This window comes from Rhinatrema bivittatum, chromosome 2 (assembly GCF_901001135.1).
Source record: "Rhinatrema bivittatum chromosome 2, aRhiBiv1.1, whole genome shotgun sequence".
Classification (NCBI taxonomy): domain Eukaryota; kingdom Metazoa; phylum Chordata; class Amphibia; order Gymnophiona; family Rhinatrematidae; genus Rhinatrema; species Rhinatrema bivittatum.
In genome coordinates this window covers 193,840,076-193,859,817 of record NC_042616.1, presented here as the reverse complement: position 1 = coordinate 193,859,817, position 19,742 = coordinate 193,840,076, and the positions used below count along the sequence as shown (strand labels likewise).

The window sequence follows — 19,742 nt, the reverse complement described above, 5'->3', positions numbered from 1 at the left end:
TTCAAAATAGGTCATATTATTGAGTCCTTCCAACTTTAGAGTACACTGCCTTCTCTCAGAAAAGCATTAGCTATATGTATTTATTTATTTATTTATTTATTTATTTATTTATTTATTTATTTTATTTAACGGTTTTTGTATACCGACATTCGTTAATAACATCACATCGGTTTCCATGGAACAAAAATGCAGCATAAAGTCTTTACAATAAAAACAGAATAAAGGCTTTACAATAATACAGATTTAAAACTGGGGGGAGATAAAATGTAAACAAAACTAGGGAGGGGGGAGGGGAAGGGGGAAGAATGGGAGCTAAGAACAGAGGGAAAAGGGGGAAGAGAAGGAGGGGTTTAAATGACTATGCTGAACATACATGGGGGGAGGCAAGGGCTATATACAGTGATTGTAATAAGGATACATACGAATAATAGAAGTATGGTACTAATATACCATGGGATATAAATAATTCTGGTAAGAGGCAGTATAAGTGTTCTAGAAAACATAATAATGAATTAACAAGTGAGAGAGTTTACGATTTGCAAATAGTTCAGCAATGTTCGGAGCTTTGCATGGAACAGTGGGGGAATGTATGCGAACGATGTGGGGATTAAAAGGGGGGAAGGGGTTGTTCAAGAGAAAGGGGAGAGAAGCAGAGGAATCTGTGGTCTGATGGGAGTGGGAAGTGGGAATATAAGGGTTTCAAGGGTAGGCTTGCTTAAACAGCCAAGTTTTAAGTTTTTGTTTACATTCTTTTGGTCAAAGTTCTTGGGGTAAATTGGTGGGCATGGAGTTTCATAGTGCCGGACCTGCTATGGATAGTGTGCGATCCTTAGTGGAAGTGAGCTGAGTGAGTTTAGGATGGTGTGTGTAGTGTTGCTAGATACTGTGTTCTGGTGGATTTAGTGGAGGAGCGAAACTGTTAAGATCGGGTAGGAGCACTGGATGGCCCACGCCATTTTAAAGATGGCGCCGGCCATCCAGTGCTCCTTCCATGTGACAGGGGCCAGCCAATGGCACGCATACCCTGTTACATGGTAAGGGCAAAGGCCATCAGCGCCATTTTGATTAGTGGCAGCCGACGGCCCGAGTGCGGGAGATCGCTCCCAGGACCCCCACTGGACCACCAGGAACCTGTAAAAAGTTTTTGGGGGGGGTCGGGAGGGTGGGGGAAGCTAAGGATTAGTTTTAAAGGGTCAAAGTGGGTTTAGGGGTTATTTTTGTGTGCCGTTTTTCCCGCCCTCCCCAAAACGATAAGAGAACCCCCACAAACAATTTCGTGGGGTTTTCCTATTGGTTTCGGGGAGCCCCCAATTTCTGACGATTTTGGGTTGTGGATAGCTTTGTGTATGAAAGAGAGTGTGTTGAAGTGGATCCTGGTGGAGATTGGAAGCCAGTGGAGTTATTTAAGAATGGGTGTTATATTACAGAACCAAATAAGAACATTATCCGAAAAGTGTTGTATTAACTTTGGGTGGTGGGGGTCCAAACTAATCAAAGTCACCTGACTTTGGTCAGAAGGCTTTTCAACTCTACAAGAGAGAAAAACTGGAAAGTATTCAGCATCTGAAATGTCATGCTGGAGTGGTTTTGACAAACACACTATCAATATATTTTACTTCCAAATCTGACTGGATATTGTCAAGAAAGGCAGTACAATTTTCACAATCTGTCATAAGAGAGGAATCTTCGGGATCAGTTTTAAGACCTGCATGTTCGTCCATGTGTGTGCGGTTCCCGGCGTGCGCACATGGATGCACTGATTTAATAATAGGTGCGTGTTGACTTGTGTGCCCAGGCGGGAATTATATAACCTACGCGTTGCGATGTGATCTGCCTGTCCCCATTTCCCTCTCAGTCTGCTCCAATTAAGGAGCAGACTGGGAGGGAACTTCCCTAACCCTAACCCTACCTTTTCTACCTTTTCCCTCTTCTCCTTGACCCCTAACCTAACCTTATCCTAGCCCCTAATTTTTTATTTTAATACTTACTGCTCCTCCGGAGCAGAAGCATCTTCTGTGTGCTGGCCAGCTGCCGGCGCGTGCTTCCCCGGGACAGAGGGATGGATAAGATGGAAAATCAAATGTAAATAAATATCTGCACTTCTGATTTGTATTTAAACTGAATGGAAATATAGGTCAACAAACCTTTTTATTGGACAGACATAATACTTTTCTTGACTATTTATCCGGGGGTTAACATTCCCTTCAGAGCAGGTCAGAGCAAAAGATAACATTTGCCATAATTTGCAAGTGATTCCTAGATTATATTAAAATAGTTCATATATTACATTACAGTAGCAGTGTGAAGGGAAAGGAAAAAAAGGGGGATGATGTGTTAGAGCAGGAATGGAGAAGTCCAGTCCTCGAGGGCCGCAAACAGGCCAGGTATTCAGGGATATCCATCCACAATGAGCACGCATGAGATAAAATTTTCATACAATGGAGGCAGTACATGCAGATCTTTCTCATGCACATTCATTGCGGATATCCTGAAATCCTGGCCTGTTTGCGACCCTCGAGGACTGGAGTTCGCCATCCCTGTGTTAGAGTGATAGAAAAGTGACAGAGAGGCAGTAGAAATTATTTCTGGTAACAGGTTAAAAAAAAACAAAAAACCCAAAGCCTCTATTAGGATTTGTATTTTTTTAACTTACTACTAGAAAGAATTCCACTGCCTCGCTGTCTCCTTTTCATCACTCTAACACAGGGGTGGGCAGTTCCGGTCCTCGAGGGCCACAAACCAGTCTGGTTTTCAGGATATCCCTAATGAATATGCATGAGAGAGATTTGCATTCACTCTGCCTCAGTTGTATGCAAATCTATGTCATGCATATTCATTAGGGATATCCTAAAACCTCGACAGGTTTGTGGCCCTCGAGGACTGGAATTACCCACCCCTGCTCTAACATATCAATTCGAAACCCCCCCCCACACACACACACACACACTCACTGCCCCTTCCTCCTTTCCCTTCACACAATTGTGATATATAATCTATGATTCACTTGTACTTTCTGGCAACGTCATCCTTTCCTCTCACTTGTTCATTCTGATTGGACCTGACATGAGGGAGTGTTAACGCCTAAAGGTTAATCAAGAAATGTATTAAATTGCTCCAAAATAAGATATTACCTTAGACATTTTTGTTTGCTGACCTTTATTTCCATGCATCCAAGTGGATTAACACAGCTACCACACTACTTTCAATAAACTGCAAAAATCTTACTGACATGTAAAACAATAGGGGCCAGGTTTAAGAGTCAGAAAAATTAAAGGCCTAGAACAGCATTACAGTGCAAAGAGCAGAGGCAAAAACAGTAAAAGAACTTAAGAATGGATGGAATAAACACAAAATATTCCTCAATCCAAAGAAGCAAAGGAAAGCCTGAGATGACCTTGAGCAGCAGGAGTGATTTGAGCAGATTAGCGTGGCCCTACAGTCCTTCTTTGGCACCATATTTTGTTTTTATATAAAAGTTCAAAAAGCCTTCAAGTCCTTTTGCTTGCAAACATTTTCAAAGGGACATTTCTTAGGTTCTGCAGAGAAACATGTGTAACCAAATACTTATGCACCACTTCTATGGGACTTTTGCCTCCAGTTTAAGGATCAGGCAAAAGTCCTGCAGTAAATTTTGCAGCCAGAACATGCTTGCAAAAAGAATTTTTATGTGGAATTTTACCCGTCCATAAATTTCAGGAACTTAAAGTTCCATTATTTCAGAGCTGTACAAGCACACTGATTTGTTAACTCTTTGTATAATTTTGTCCCTAATTTTGCTTTATACTTAAATCTGTCTGTAAGTGCTTTGTTTCAGCTACTTTATTCTAACCGGTGATTCAAAGGAAGAAATGTAACATTAACCTATTAATTGTTTCAGATCTGAGTGATCAGCTGGTAGAAGTGGTCGGCTTAGAAGGTGCCATGGAGATGGGACAGATATATACAGGACTTAAAAGTGCTGGAAAGAGACTTGCACAGTGCGCATCTGTTGTCATTAGGTATGGTGTTTAATTCATGTTGGCTAATTTCTAACAACATGTTTACATTTGTATGACACTACTCCATTTCTTAATGAAATATCTCCTTCCAGCAGTTATATGGCCTGCTGGTGAACACATTTGGACATTTGTAAGCATTAGAGAGTCATATACTTAGGGGCAGATTTTAAAACATACGTGTGGGTGTACAGTTGTGCGCACGACCCGGCGCACACAAATGTGCGACCCTTTTTATAACATGCGCGCGCAGCCACACAACCTTCCTCCGTTCCCTCCCAGGCCTCTCTGAAATCGGAGTGGCCTGGAAGGGAACTTCCCTACCCCCCACCCCACCTTCCCTTCCCTTCCCCTAACTCTCCCGTCCTCCAGCCTTAAGCTAAAGCCCCCTAAAAAAGTTATCTTACCTAGTTACGCCTGCCTTGGTCAGGCACAAGTTGTGCGCGCCGGCCTATGGCCGGCCCGCGATCCCAGGCATAGCAGCAAATGGTCACTGAGCCTGGAGGCCCTGCCCTTACCCCACACCCGCTCCGCCCACTCCCCGCCCCTTTTTCAGGCCCTGGGACTTACACGTGTCCCAGGGCTTTACATGCGCCGCCGGGCCTTTTGAAAACAGGCCCGGCGCACGTAACCCCCCTACGCACGTAAATCCGCCTGGATTTACGTGCGTAGGGCTTTGAAAATCTGCCCTTTAGTAGATTTTCAATAAGAGCTATTTCTCTTTTATATTTATGTGATAATATTAACTTAAATTTATATTCAAGTGAAGAGCAAAATGTAAGCTGTGTGGCCTTGTGATTCTTCTCCTTTATTCAGCCAAATATTTTTTTCACAATAATAATGTTCACTATTGATCACAGTGAGTTATAAAGAAGGAAAAACAGATAAAACCAAAAAATGAAAGAACCTTAGAATACACCAATGCCATTTCAACTGCCTATAATCTGACAGAGACTAGCAAACGTTGAAAACTTTAACCTTAATGTATGTTTCATATCTTATTTACCTTTTAATTATTTACAGGTAATTCAAGTAGAGGATCCAGCTAAAACTAAATGAAATCAAGAGTCTTTTTTCACAACACATGCAATGTAAATTTATGCAAAATTGAAAACCTTTGTGGTTTTAGTTTACTGAAACCTGAATCAGGTTGGTAAAATAGGAATTTAGAAGTTTCTGAATCTAGTAACCTTGGTATTAATGTTAGCACTTACAACATTATATCTGAAATTTTATGAACATTTTGACTGATAAAAATTTTTTTATGAAAATATGAAACTTCAGCTTGCGCAGTGATCCATGCCACAGTGGTTGACTTGTTTAGAGTGGCAGTATATTGACTATATATTGAATGCAGTTTATTTTGTTAGATATATGTATAATACGTTTATATATTTGCCTTTAAGCCACTTTGTGCTGATTTTGGTAAAGCAGAATATCAAGTCTAAATAAATAAACAGCAGCTCAGCAGGAGCCAGCTCAGCAGGGAAGGACAGTCTAATTGCTTCACTGTATATACCATAAGCAAAAAGATATTCTTTCCCATTTCCCACCATGCTTTTTTGGGGGGGAGGTTGAACAAATTAATAATTTTTGTTGAACTAGTTAAGGACATTGTGAGCTAAGTGACTTGCTCACTCTCATTCACTGACTCAGACCAAGCAGGCAAAAAGAAGAGACGTTTCAAAGCGATCTACACAGACAAACACATGTTTACCTGTATAGATTGTCCTGTTTGAAATCTGCTCTCAGCGTAACAGCTAAAATATACCTACTTTATTTCAAACTGCAGCTGTACTGAGCCACATTTTGGGGTTGATGTAATAAGGTGCGCAGAAGCTGCTGTGGGTTTGTGCATGCCTGTATGCACGTTTTCCTGCACAAAGCCCTATACAGGGATGCAATAAAGGTTTTGTGCGCGGGAAAAAAGTGTGTGTGAACACGATTACAGACCTGCTGTTTTTCCTGCACAAATGCATGCTAACGGCATGCAAAGGAGGCGATTAGCTAATCCTAGTCAATGCAGGGAGCCGTGCTAGTGTGGATTTTTAATGTGGGTTTTTTACCACCACGGTCAGGGCTCAAGTTAAGTGTCAGCGCCAACTCGGGGGGCCTATGTTGGCGTCCGAGTGTCCTGAAAACCACCTAGCTGAGCACCTATCTCGGCGTCCGAGTGGCCAGCTTAGCCAGGCGCTTTTCTGGGCGACTGAGTGGCAGCATTGCTAGGTGCTTTTCTCGGCGTCAGAGTGGCCAGCTTAGGTCGATGCTTCCCTAGCCACTTTTCTCAACGTCCAAACGGCCAGATTTGCAACCAGCTGAGTGCCTAGCTCAGTGCCTGAGAGGCAAGATTAGCTAGGTGCCTTTCTGTGTGCCCGATCACATAGATTCGCAACCAACTAAGCACCTAGCTCTGCGCCTGAGTGGCAACATTTGCTAGGCACCTTTCTGGGCCCCCAGAGCGTCCATATTCGCTCCTGGCTGAGCGCATATGTCAACACCTGAGAATCCAGATTGGTGTCCAACTGAGCACCTATCTCGTTGCTATGCCAGTGTGAATTAGCATTCATGAAAATATTTGCCATGTTTTCTGCAGCACAGTTATTTGAAATATTAAAAATACTTTCCAGGGTCAGTCTTTCACTTAAAAGGGAGACCTGCTAGCTCACTTTTATGCGTGGATTATCGGCTCGGGTTTTGAGCGCAGATGCGGCTGCTTATTACATAGGCCCTTACCGCGCTTAGGTACACGTATTTCTCCGTGTGTGCGCGGATATCTGCGCGCAAATCACTTGCATAATTTATGTTTTTTACATCCTGCGGAAGTAGCATCTTCAGCCATGCGCAGTGATAAACACCCATGCTTATATGTTTTGCTGCGGTCTTATTACATCGGCCCCTTTAAAAGTAGGCATTTTACAGTCAGGGATAGGTCAGAATACAGGTGGTGCAAATCTTTGGACAGCTTTTTTGGTGCCCCTCCTAAGCTCCCTCCTCCCACTGATTGCCACAAAGAGATGGTCTCTAGTCCCCCAACAGGCCAACTCCCAGAGCCCCCACCCCAGTCAGCGATGAATTTAAGACTTGTATTCTGCGTTTTGCCATTCAAAGTAGATCAGAATAATAGTAAAAAAAAAAAAACCCCTCCAACATCCTTATCACATCCCACTTGAACATTCAATGAGGAATCCAAGATCCCCCATTGGATACCCAAAGTGACTGTACTCTTCCCCACCCCTGTACCTTCTCTCACATCAGTGCTTACAATTCCAGAGGATTTTCCTGTTCACAATCAAGAAAGAAGCAAGAGCCTGCCTGACAACTTGGCTGCTGACTTCTGAATGGCATTGCCTACTAGCTCTTCAACACTACACACAGTCAGACAGCGAGCTGGCAGGAGGCTCTCATATTCCTCTTGATGGTAAAAAGGGAAACCCTCTGGAATTGTATTGATTCTGTAGAGATGGGGGTTGGGTGGTGGGGGGGGGGGGGGCCATGGGCATTGTGTAGTCAATTTGGGGATTCAGTGGTGGCTCAGAAGAGTGGGAGGGAGAAAATATCTTGGATTCCATCATGGATCGGGTGAAGGCTTTGCGGAATGGTAAATATCAGGGAATCTTTATGTTAGGTACAGGAATCTGGGTGACTGGAATTTTTGCAAAGAAAATGTGTCCGCAATGGTTTATGACAGTACATGGGTACATTTTTATCACACAAATTCCAGTTATGCTGGATTTTCAAGGAAAAATTACCTGGATACATTTTTTCTATGAAAATCTGTCATTGGTTATGGAGTCAAAACTACCTTTGTAGTTGGCCCACACAACAGATATCTGAAAATTCTTCCTTAAAGTGCACTTACACACGAAAAACCTATCGTCAATTCAATGACATATATCATAGCAATTTTCAAAAACTCACTTGCATGCGTAAAGTGGATTTATAATGATAATCCCAGTTTTAAGCATGTAAATCCTTTTCAAAATGACCCCCACTGTATACAATTTTTGTGCTGAAATCAGCTTGCTTTTAAGTTATTTTATTTACATGGTAATCATAACACATAATGACATTCCATTTTTTTAATCAACATGCAAAATATATATATGTAAACCGCCCAGCTCCATTTGAAAACAAAACATTATTCAGTTGCCAATATGGGCTAATATAAAAAGCAATAATATTGTATTTGTTATGACAAAAGTCATTAAATATGTTGGACTAATTTAACACATTTGTGCCTAACTTTGAAGAATTTAACTTCTTCATTCAGTTTGATGTGCTGGCCCGATAGAAACAATATAAATATAGAAAAAATGTCATAATTGTATTTACGTATTTGAATAGAAAGGTATCAGTTGCAGTCTGTTTACTGAATTTTGCTTCTGTTTACTTCTGTGGAGTGAAATATCTGTAGTGATTGTGAATTATATATCCCTTGCCTCTAAAATATGCCTGAAATTTCTATACCAACCTGTGGGAAAACAACATTTTCAGTGAAGCTGACTAGATTTTCATGAAAATACCAGTGATTATCTGACAGTAGCTTAGAGTACAAAAAAAAGTACTATATTATTTTAGACATTTTTTTCATCACTTTTTCGCTCATTATTAAATATTTTATTCCAGGACCAGCAAGTCCTTGCCGATGCAGATTGATGGGGAACCATGGATGCAGACCCCCTGTACAGTAAGTATGGGTTCAGCAAGAAATATAACAACTTTGATTCCAATAACAGATAACATACTCCAGATAGAATTTACTGCAGTTTCAATTATCCCCAGAGAGTGAAGTACCAATATGTATTTGAGATCCAGGCTTGTGCATAAATTTGGTGTCATGCTCTCCAATCTACAACTTGTGCTTAGGATAACACTACTAGCAATCTTTTTTTCTCAAAATTAAAAGGTCAATTTTAAAAGCCCGGCATGCACCAAAACCGGGAGATACATGCACAGGTCGGGCTGGCACGTGCCGCATAGATTTTAAAAGGCGCCCACGTATGTGCGTATTTTTTGTTATGCGCACCAAAATAAAATGTCTTTAAAAAATGGATGGGGTTCAGCACGGTCTGGGCGGGGCATGGCCGTTCCTGAATATCTCAATGAAACCAGCATGTAAATACTTACGCGCACAAGTGTGTGCTGGGGTCCCCTGCCGCATAACTTTACTTCTGTTATGGATGGCGTGTAAGTCAGAGAACAAAAAACGGTAGAGCGGGGTTTTAAATGTCAGAGTTAACAGGAGAAAAGGGAAACTATTTAACTAGGGGGGGTTAAGAAATCCTATCCCTTACTTGGGCAAACTGGGAAGACTGGAAATTGCATCGGCACGTGGATTTGCTAAAATCTGCCCACTTACATGGTAGAAGCAGCATTTGTGTGCATAGGTGAATGCCTACTTAAAATTGCATGCACATGTGTGCACTTTCAGTCTATTTTATACCATGCGGGTATATATGCACTTATGTTATAAAATGGCTATGCCCCTTGGTGCCTGCTACCGTTTCATAGTCTTATTTTTTCACTTGCTATTCTAATGTATCAATAGGCTGAAATGTAAATATTGTGCTGTTCAATTTCTCCCCTTCCATCCCAAGTAATCTTTGTAACTTTCCCTCTCCCTTTTTCTGATTCACTGTATTTAAAGTTCAAGGTTCTTATTGAAAATATTGTTTTTTACGTTACGTTATGCTTTACACTCCTTGTTATTTGTAAACCGGGTTGATGTGATGCCTATCATGAAACTCGGTATAACAAAAACAATAAATAAATAAATAAAATAAATAAATGTGCGTACATGTGCGCCCATGCACCTATTTCAGAGTTATCATCTAAGAATGCCACAATTATGGCAGTTGAAAACTGGGGGAAATGGAAGGACGGCAGTTGGAATAGTGGGAGGGAGATTAGTCTCAGGATAATGTATAAGTGTAGTAATATACTTCAAGAGACATATACAATTTTTGAAAGCAGTTTGCTCTTGCACCTCAAAGTGCACCCAATGTATATATCAACATTATATCTAATCAAAGTGTCTGAATTATCATTAATGGAGTATAACTCTGCAAACATGAAAGCAATGTTGTAAGATTCTTTCCTTTTAATTAAATGACAATTTGGTTTATAAAACTCCTTTTTTCAAAAAGGATATCAACAAGCTTTACCTTTTTAGACTTTTGAGGCAGACATACAGCAGTTCCCAAAAAGGGGAAGGGAAAAAAAAACAATCTTACTTTTGTTGAATTATAGTTTTTATATAGATGATCCTTCTGTGAACAAATTCAAATCAAGTTCACATAATTCAATATATGCTTCAAATGTACTCTCTGTATCTGAATTTACTCAGATTGGTTTACTTTTATCTGATTATTAGCAAAACTGAAGTATTGAAAAAGAACGCAGATGTTTCAAGTTTAAGCATATGTTTTAGTTCCCATTTCCAAGCAAGGTTAAAAACTATTGAACTAGGAAAATGTAAGGTTTTGTGCCTTCATTGATTCAAATTTATGTGAGTTGAGCTGTGAGTAGCTTAGGTTAATTTTAAATCATTACAGCCTGTCCCATTTTGACTCTTGCTTATTCAAACCCCCCAGTTCAAATGAGGACTAAATGTAGTTCATGATATTTCATTCATGCCTAGCTTACAGGTTTTTGAATGACAAATGTAATTTTCCCTAATCTTCTGTGGAAATTAATGGTAAACGGGGATTGAACTTGTATCCCAGTCCACTTGACTCATAGTTCAGTGCTATAACTGTAAAGAAGATATCCCACCTATTATGACGATATAGCCTATTGTTATAACAAGTGAGATCTTCTTTTCAGTTATATATATTTTCTCACTATTGTGGTTCACTTCTCAAGTAACCCTACCTATCACACCACCTCCATTTATACCAAATAGAATATTGGTTTACATTTGGCAAATAACATCCATGATCTCCAAGTAAATTAATGACTGTTTTTCTACCCTAATCACCATTGGTTTCTTTTTATTATGCTGAGAAAGTGACATGCCAGGATGTGCAAAAAGTCAAATGTTTCCGTTTTAAATAGATTTTTTAAAAATAAAAATAAATTCATTGACACCAGAAATTTGAATTGGATAAGCATAAAGAATTCTTATGTGCAAAAAAAAAAAAAAAAGAAAAGATAGCAGAAGCATTAGCAGCTGGGTCTGTTAGCAGGCTATACTTTATTCCCCTTCTTCCACTGCTGGCATTTAAATGCCTATGACAGCCTTTATCATAGCAGGCCCAGCTACATTCCCTGTCTAGTCACAAAAGCAAGGAGACTACTCACAGACAAGTGACTAGCCAGTGGTCCCCAAGTCCTTCCTCTCCTGCTTCCCCCCCCCCCCCCCTCTAAATACACTAAGAAAATGTCCACAGGGCACCAACAGAACATGAGCACATGGAGAATATGACAGAGAGAGAGAGGTGACAGAGGAGACACACATGAGCACTTCCCCAAAGATCCACCTTTCTTTACTCAAGGCAAATGTATTTCCAACAGTCAGTTCACAGAGAGCAAAGCTCTTTGCTGTCAATGATATTTTCAGAGTAGCCACAGATCACTGTACACATTCAGAGTCTTAAAGCTGAAGAACAATCTGAGTCTGAAGTGTTATTCTGAGCTGACCATTTGTTTTGGTTTGAGTGCAGAACTCATGCCTGTGAGCTTTGAGGCACTAACTGTCTGTGTGGTGCATCCATTGTGATGCATATACTAAAGGGAGGTCATGAGGGTGTGGGAAATGGTCAGACACCACTGTCCTGAGTCATCGTAGTTGGATTCTCCTTGGGTCTTCCCTTTGCATGCTCCCTTCCGTCCCCAACCATGTCCTCTCACACCACTCTTTTAAGATTCATACTGACACATAAGAAATAAACATGTAGTCATATTAGTTTTCTGCTGGCCTAGAACTTTTCATTTTCCTTTCACCTTCTCATCTGGACTCATAACAATGCTACTTTTTCCTCTGTACTAACAAGCAACCCTATTGTACCAGGCTTAATTTATACCCCTTGGAAACCAGCAGGGGGAACCAAAAAGAAAATAGAATTGAGCATGCCTAACTTAGCTCAGTCATGCTATTTAGCCTCCCCTTGGTAAAAAAAAAAAAAAAAAAAAACCCCACAAAAAAAACAGGTTCACATTAACACCAGGTTCTAGTAGGTATTATATAGCATCCATTTATCAAGTTCATGTTATATAGCACACCGCAATATTTTAACAAGTGCTTAGTAACGTCTTATTTGCATATGCTTTTCCTTCATTTGCATATACTCATTATTATTTTTTTTTTATTTATTTGAAAAAATTTATTAATCGCTTAACCCAAATGGCCTAAGCGATATACAAAATTACATACATAATATTAAAATAATAAAAACACAAAGTTTCACAGAAACTAATAACAAACAAACATTATAAATGAATAAATCACATTAATAATAATACAAATGAAAAATATCACTGTCACATCTAAGTATGAAGTCAGATGGCATTCACTTCATTGCATTACTCTTCAACACAGAGGCAAATAACATTCAGTTCATCGCGTTACAACTTAAACGCACGGGCAAGGAGAAATTCTTTATAAGAAGTTTTAAATTTCTTAACATCATCCATAGATCTTAGATCTATAGGGATCAAATTCCATTGGGAGGGTGCCACAATTGAAAAAGAGGTCTCTCTAGTACTGAACAAACGAGCTTGACGAATAGAAGGGACTTCAAGATTGTTTAACTGCGAAGATCTCAAGCATCTAACTGGTTTATAAATTCTCAATAAAGCATTAAACCAATATAACGAATTGGACATGCGAAGTTTGAAAACAGTTAACCCTATTTTAAAGGAGATCCGTTCACAAACAGGTAACCAGTTAAGACTACAAAGCACTGGTGATATCCTGTCAGAACGTTTTAGATTAGAAACCAACCTGGCAGCAGAATTCAATAAAAGCTGAATAGGCTGAATTTGACATTTTGGTAACCCAATGTAAAGTCCATTGCAGTAATCATTGTCTTTTTGGGCCCTTAACATTCATACTAAGGCCTTTTTGCAAAGCTCACTATTTTTAGTGTGCACATGAGGACCTTAGCGTTCACACTGAAGTTCATTTCACAGGCCCCTATATGTTTCTCTTCTTTTTTTTATCAAATATATACTGGAATAGACGGAGGTCAATATTCAGTAAGCCAGCAAGTGGAGAAGTTATCTGGATAAAGTTACCCAGATATCTTTAGCCAAATATTCAGTAGCACCTTTCTAGGCAAAAGCACCACTGAATATACTCAGCTAAAGTTACCTGAAGTTGTTCAGGCATCTTTGCCACTCACTGGGCATTTGGATATTGGAAATAAAAATAGTAGGCCAGTGTCACCTGATTTCCTTCCCTCTCTTCCACACACAAGATTAAAAAAAACAAAACAGGGGCCCAGTGATGCTCTATTCCCCCTCCCTCCTGCCTTCCAGAATAAAAAAAATGTGGTGTGAGTTGAGCACACCCCTCATCCACCAATCAAGATATATTTTTGTATGTAATGAAAACCAAGCTGTCACAATTCCCACCCCATCTACTGTAAAAAAAAAAAAGGTTTTGTCACAAATTCCCTCCCCCCAAGCCCCCAAGCTCCCAAGCTCCTAAATCCCTAAAAGCCCCCCAGAATCCCAGTAGGAAGAGGAGAGTTTTTTTGCCTCCTCTCACTGGACTGGTAAAGCTGACAAGTAGGAAGAGGAGAGTTTTTTTGCCTCCTCTCACTGCTGGTAAAGCTGACAAGTACTGGCACCTAGTATTCATTTATTAATTTAATTAAAGGTAAATAGACCAATCCCTTTTCAGAACACAGTACTATTTATTATTTATTTATTTATTTATTTATGTATTCATATATTTATTTATTTATTTATTTATTTATTTTACATTTCTTATTTTCTGCATATATTCAACAATATTGTCCAAAGCAGAGTATAATGATTACATTCATAAATACATACACAAAACACATTGCACGTGTATTAAATAAACATGTAAAATAAAATAATACCTCAAACAAGAAGTGGCTGAAGAGCATTCCACAATATAGGTGCAACTAAAGAAAAAGCCCACAGTCCGGTTTGTTGTAATTTTATAATTACGAGCAGCAGGAATATACATTTTTGTTTGGGAAGACCTCAGCAATCATAGTTACATAATAATGACAGCAGAAAAAGACCAAATGGTCCAACCAGTCTGCCCAACAAGTTTCATATGGCAATAACTGCCGCTCCATGCAGGTTACCCCTGTCTCTCTGTTAAGGGCAGTAACTGACACTCTGTGCTGGTTACCCCCAAGCCTTATGTTAAGGGTAGTAATATTTACAATCAGAGAATGCAGCTTCAATGTGCTTTGCTTTTGGTTTTGGCCGTAGAAGCAGCCCTGTCCTTTTTTCCACAATGTCTGCGTATCAGTATCCCAGACCATAAAAGTCATCGTCCAGCATTGGCTGTCATCTGAATCCAATTCCCCTTTTCCTCCCCGCTGTTGAAGCAGAGGGCAATGTTACAGTCCCATCAAAAGTATCAAGGCTAATCATTTAATGTTAGTAATCCCCATGTCTTCTGATTAAGGGTAGAAACTGCCATTCTATGCAGATTTACCCTATGCACTCATTTCTTCATTTGCAACCACTAATCCCTAGGGATCCACAGTTTTTATCCCATATCCTCTTGAATTTGTTTACTGTTTTCATCCTCACCACCTCCTCTGAAAGGGCATTCGCCACCCTCTCCATGAAGAAATGTTTTCTGACATTGGATCTGAGTCTTCTCCCCTGGTATTTCATTTCATGCCTCCTAGTTCTACTATTTCCTTTCCAATGGAAAGGTTTGAAGTTCATGTATCATTAAACCATTCAGGTATCTGAAGGTCTGCATCATATCTCCCCTGCACCTCCTGTCTTCCAGGGTATACATATTCAGATCCTTCAGCCTCTCCTCATAAGTCTTCCAGTACAGACCCCACACCATTTTGGTCACCCTTCTGTGGACCACCTCCATCCTATCTCTATCCTTTTTGAAATACAGGCTCCATAACTGAACACAGTACTCCAGGTGAGGCCTCACCAATGACTTGTACAAAGGCATTATCACCTCCTTTTTCGTACGGGTTATTCCTCTCTGTAGTAGGGACATGCACCTTAATTCAGGCTTTCAAAAAGCAAGATTCATCTGAGTTTAGCAGTTTTGTGTATTAACCTTAAATTTGGTTCGCCAATTTCATTGTAACCAATGCAATTCACTTAATACAGATGAAATCTGATCATAAAATTTCTTGCCTATTATAACTCTTGCAGCTATAGATATACAAAAACCACACTAATATTTCTTAATAAATACACCATGTGTCATAAAATCAATAATTTTTAATTTTTATGCATAAATAATTTGTATAATTTTTTTATTATGTATTGTTTAGGAGGAAAAGACTTCAGATGCCAAGATGGCTAACCAAATAGTCTTCTTGGTGATATTTAATCATTAGTCTAAAAACCCTCCTTTTTCTTTTTACATTTTTTTATAAGCCCTATTACATATTGAGTAATAACTCTTGCAGCCACATGTAATAGTAATTGCAGTATGAGATATTTCTGATCCAAACCTTCTGTGAAGGTCTGGGGGCCTCACAAGTGGGTTTCTTCTTATCAGAACACAGTTTGCACTGATACACTTCAGTATTCTGGTTCCCAAGTCCTGCAAAACTCTGAGAGTAATGCTCTGGGATGATGCTCACAGCGTTCCCACCCACAGCAACCCTTCTTATTATTTGGCAGCTCTCTCTCTCTCCTCCTTTCTCTTTATTAATACTCTTAGTTTAAAACCTCATGAGGAACAGAGGGCAACTTATCACTGGCTACTCATACTTTCCTAACATTCGATGCAGTCTGTGTACAGCAACATTCAACTGTGAAGATTTGTTCCACAGCAAACAAACCAAAAGGAACAACAACAAAAACAAAAACCCAAGCCCAAAGCCCTTGCAAAGCTTCAGTCCCTATATAGGCTGTGCTTCCCACCTCCCATGTCACAGCTTTACAAAGTCTCAGTCTCAGTCACAGAATTTGCTTAAAATCCTGGAGATCTCTCTCTCTTCTAGTCTAGCAAGTCTGCAGTGTCCCATCTCTACACTGCAGAAAGAAAGCTAGATAACTCTGGTTAATTAGGTGTTAGCTTCTCTTCTCACACCACTTCCCCGTGGCCTTCCTCCTTGCAGTTCTGCCTGGGCAGAACTCTCTGCCTTTCCTTGCTTCTGGGCTTCTTTCCTTGGTGATTGCTCTATTTATCTCTTAGGATCCTTTTTCCCCGCAACAGACAGATGTAAGCCATCTTTGACAAAGAGCTTTTTACTGTTCCATACACTGCTCCAGCCCCCAATATATCCAGACCTTTGTTCCTTACACCAGGATTTGAGCCATACATTGAAGGTATCAATATGGCTTGGCCTCTCCTTCCCCTTTCCATGAACAGGTAACACTTCTGAAAAGGCAATGGTTGTCGCCATGTGACTAATCTGCTTCGCTAAAGACTGGAAATCTCGCTGTACCACTTGGATGCTGTTTCTAGCAAGGTTGTTGGTTTCCAAATGGATGATAATATCAACTTTAGAGTTTTGCCAATTGTCCCTCATTACATTTTTTTAAATATCTTGGGGGGGGGGGGCACAGGAAGGAGGGAGGATTAGGAACTTTCTTGATTATCTGAATAACTTTAGAACAGATATTTGGGCAACTTAAATTAGCCAGATAATTTTATCTGACCTGTGCTGAATATCATTGCTAACTGGATAAACTTTAGTCATGACCCTCAAATGCCTCCAGCACCACCTCTTTATATCCAGCTAAATTTTGTGTGAGTAATGAGTTTCCCCCAACCACATGTATCTGAGATGCTGGTGAATTATTCAAATCTCCTGTTTTCTACAGTTATCCCCAAAAGTTAGCCAAACAAACACTTTAAATATTAACCTCGCTATTACTTGATAACCAAATGCTTATGCCTTTAGTAATTATGGCAGAAATCTATAGAATTCAAGGGGGTAATGTTACCATATGGATTAATGTTCTGCATATATGACAAGAATGTGTTGCGTCAGAGGGGGATCCTTGGGCCGAGGTGGGGTTGAAGCAACCCATAGGTAGGGACCTATGGGTCCCCACCATCGGCAGGTGGAGTGGGCTGAACATAGAGGCCGCCGGCAGGACTTAAGTGGGCCTCGAGGTTGGTTTTTGAAGTAAGGCAGTTCAACCCATAGACAGCAGTCAATAGGTGGCGTAGTCCTACCCTGGACTGGGTTCGGTACAGGAACTCAGGCACCATTGGAACAGGAGGTAAATGGAGGCACCTGAGCAAAGAAAGACCAAAGCCTTGTAAGTCCATGTCCAGGAAATAGGCTGGAGGAGGCGTCACTGAGAGGCTGGAATCAGGGCTGGTGGCAAGTGAGGATCATGGCAAGTAATGTAAAACTCTGGACATGGAGTAATCTGTAGCGTAGTCGATCAAGGCAATGGTCAGGGCACGGAGAAGGCAGGCATAGTCAATCAAGGCAATGGTCAAGGCACGAAGAAGGCAGGCGTAGTCAATCAAGGCAATGGTCAGGGCATGGAGAAGGTATGCATAGTCAATCAAAGCAATGGTCAGGGCATGGAGAAGGCAGGTGTGGTCAAACATAGCGGAGATAGGCTGAAGAGTAGTCAAACAAAGGCAAGTCGAAATCCAGAAAGTCAGTCCAACACATAGACAGGGCAGGAACGAGGAAGACAGGAACCAGGAACCACAGGAAACAGGAACACAACGTAGAGATGATTCTCTATCAGCAATGAGTACGAGGAGTACGAGGAAACCTATTGCAAAGGCAACGCTATGGAGCGAGGCCTGAGCTTATATACTCTGAAGAGTCTGACATCAGCATCTGGGGCTGCGGCCAGGTCCCTGCCGCGGGCCCTTTAAAAAAACCAGCGATGCGCGCGCGCCTAGGGAGGGGCACAACACTGATGGCGGCGTCTCTCCGTGGGCCATGCAGAGAGGCCCAATGAGCAGGGACATCTTGGCTGGCAACACTGGGGAATATGGCAGAGCCGGAGGCACCAGAGGTGACCCGAGGTCGGAGTTGGTGGCCCACCGCCGCCAGTGAAGAGGAACCAGGAGCTGGAGTCCATACAAGAAGGTAAGAGGGCCGCAGGTCTGCTGTGGGTGGCATGCGTAATAGAATGAACCTCACTTGTGAGCCAGGGTATGTTAAGCATGATCTCAATCTCTCAGATTTACTGCTAATGCCCTTTTAATACTTGTATTGTACCAAAGAGAACTCCCTTGTGAATTCATAAGGCAACATGTCTAGATGATCCTGGAAGCTCTTTTTAATCAGGCCATTGGTACCCACTACCCAATACAATTGGGACTATTTCTGTACCTTTCCGCCCCATTTTCTTGGGCTCTTATTGCATCATTTGTTGCTTGTACATGTTTTCTCTCTCACTGCGTACAACAGAATAGACACATGACATTGATGTTTCTGTTAGCCATGCTGTTCTTGTGCATTTCTCCTTTACCACAGTATCTAGTTTTCTTGCATTGCACTTTTTATCCATCAGAATGGGAATGTCCCAGGTGATTACAACATTCTCTGCAGTTCTCTCAGGACTATGATCCCAGTGCTTTTCTGGTACACTGATGTGTTAATGCTTACACAATCTCCAGTGGATGAGCCGTGCCATTTTATTATGCCTTTCTGTATACAGGCCTTCTTACATCTTCTCTTGACATTCAGCAATCAAGCATGTAACAGTTTCTATTTCCGTTTTGCAGAATCAGCATTTATCAGTTTTTACCATTTTTTCTATACTAGCTGTGAACCATCTTGTGCATAATCTACTATCCTGTGCTGTAATTAACAATCTCTATTCTTCATGTCTAAGCTTTCCTCTCTTTAACCATTCCTAAGTCAAATGTTTGATCCACATGGGGTTACTGAACCAACTCTCTGTATTGCCCACTAAATTTATGCATTTACACATTCATTTTGTCTATTGTTCAAATTCTTTAAAGAGTTTTTTCTCTTGTTTTGCACATTCCGTTACCTCTTTCAAAGCATGTGCTGGTAAATTCTCACTCATTCCTTTCACTTGCTAAAACGATCACCGAGCTTAAGGATGGAGGCTGATTTTGGCCATTTACTTTCGTGTTTCAGTACTTTTAGAGTTTTAGGAACCATTGATGCTATGAGGTATGCTTGCCTTTAATAGCAGTTCTAAATGTATAATCTATTTCTATAAAGTCAATACTTCCTTCAGCTCTTGGAATACACTGTCTTGACATGCATTGATTCTTATAAATTACTCAATGTGCCTAAAGAAGCTTTTTTTTGTTTTTCCATCCCACTGTTTAAAACTTTTATTGGGCCGGTCTTCTATTTATTTAGTAATTTGTTTATTTATGAATTAAAACATTTACAGGCCACATTATCTTCAATTCTAAGTTACTTCCCAAAAAAAACCATCAATAAATGCAAATAAAACAAATATGTTCATAAGACAAACCAGTGTAATTCTTAAAAGGTGAGAACAGCACATCTCCATACCTATTCAAAAAGAAACAGAACATTTTCCCTACGTTACCAAAAAGCTTGGCAATGGAGGTGGGTTTTCAGTTTCTTTTTAAATAGATCTCGGGGAGGATACTCCATAACATAGGGCCAGTGATAGCAA

The 19,742-nt window shown here is 40.4% G+C and overlaps 1 protein-coding gene across 1 annotated transcript in view; it reads left to right on the top strand.

Moving 5' to 3' along the window:
- LOC115083247 (diacylglycerol kinase beta-like) overlaps positions 1-19,742 on the top strand; it is a 316,290-nt gene that overhangs the window by 218,228 nt on the left and 78,320 nt on the right. Inside the window, exons 3-4 of the mRNA XM_029587056.1 lie at positions 3,878-3,998; positions 8,622-8,682. Coding sequence (XP_029442916.1) covers positions 3,878-3,998; positions 8,622-8,682 — 182 coding nt within the window. The remainder of the gene's footprint in view (positions 1-3,877; positions 3,999-8,621; positions 8,683-19,742) is intronic.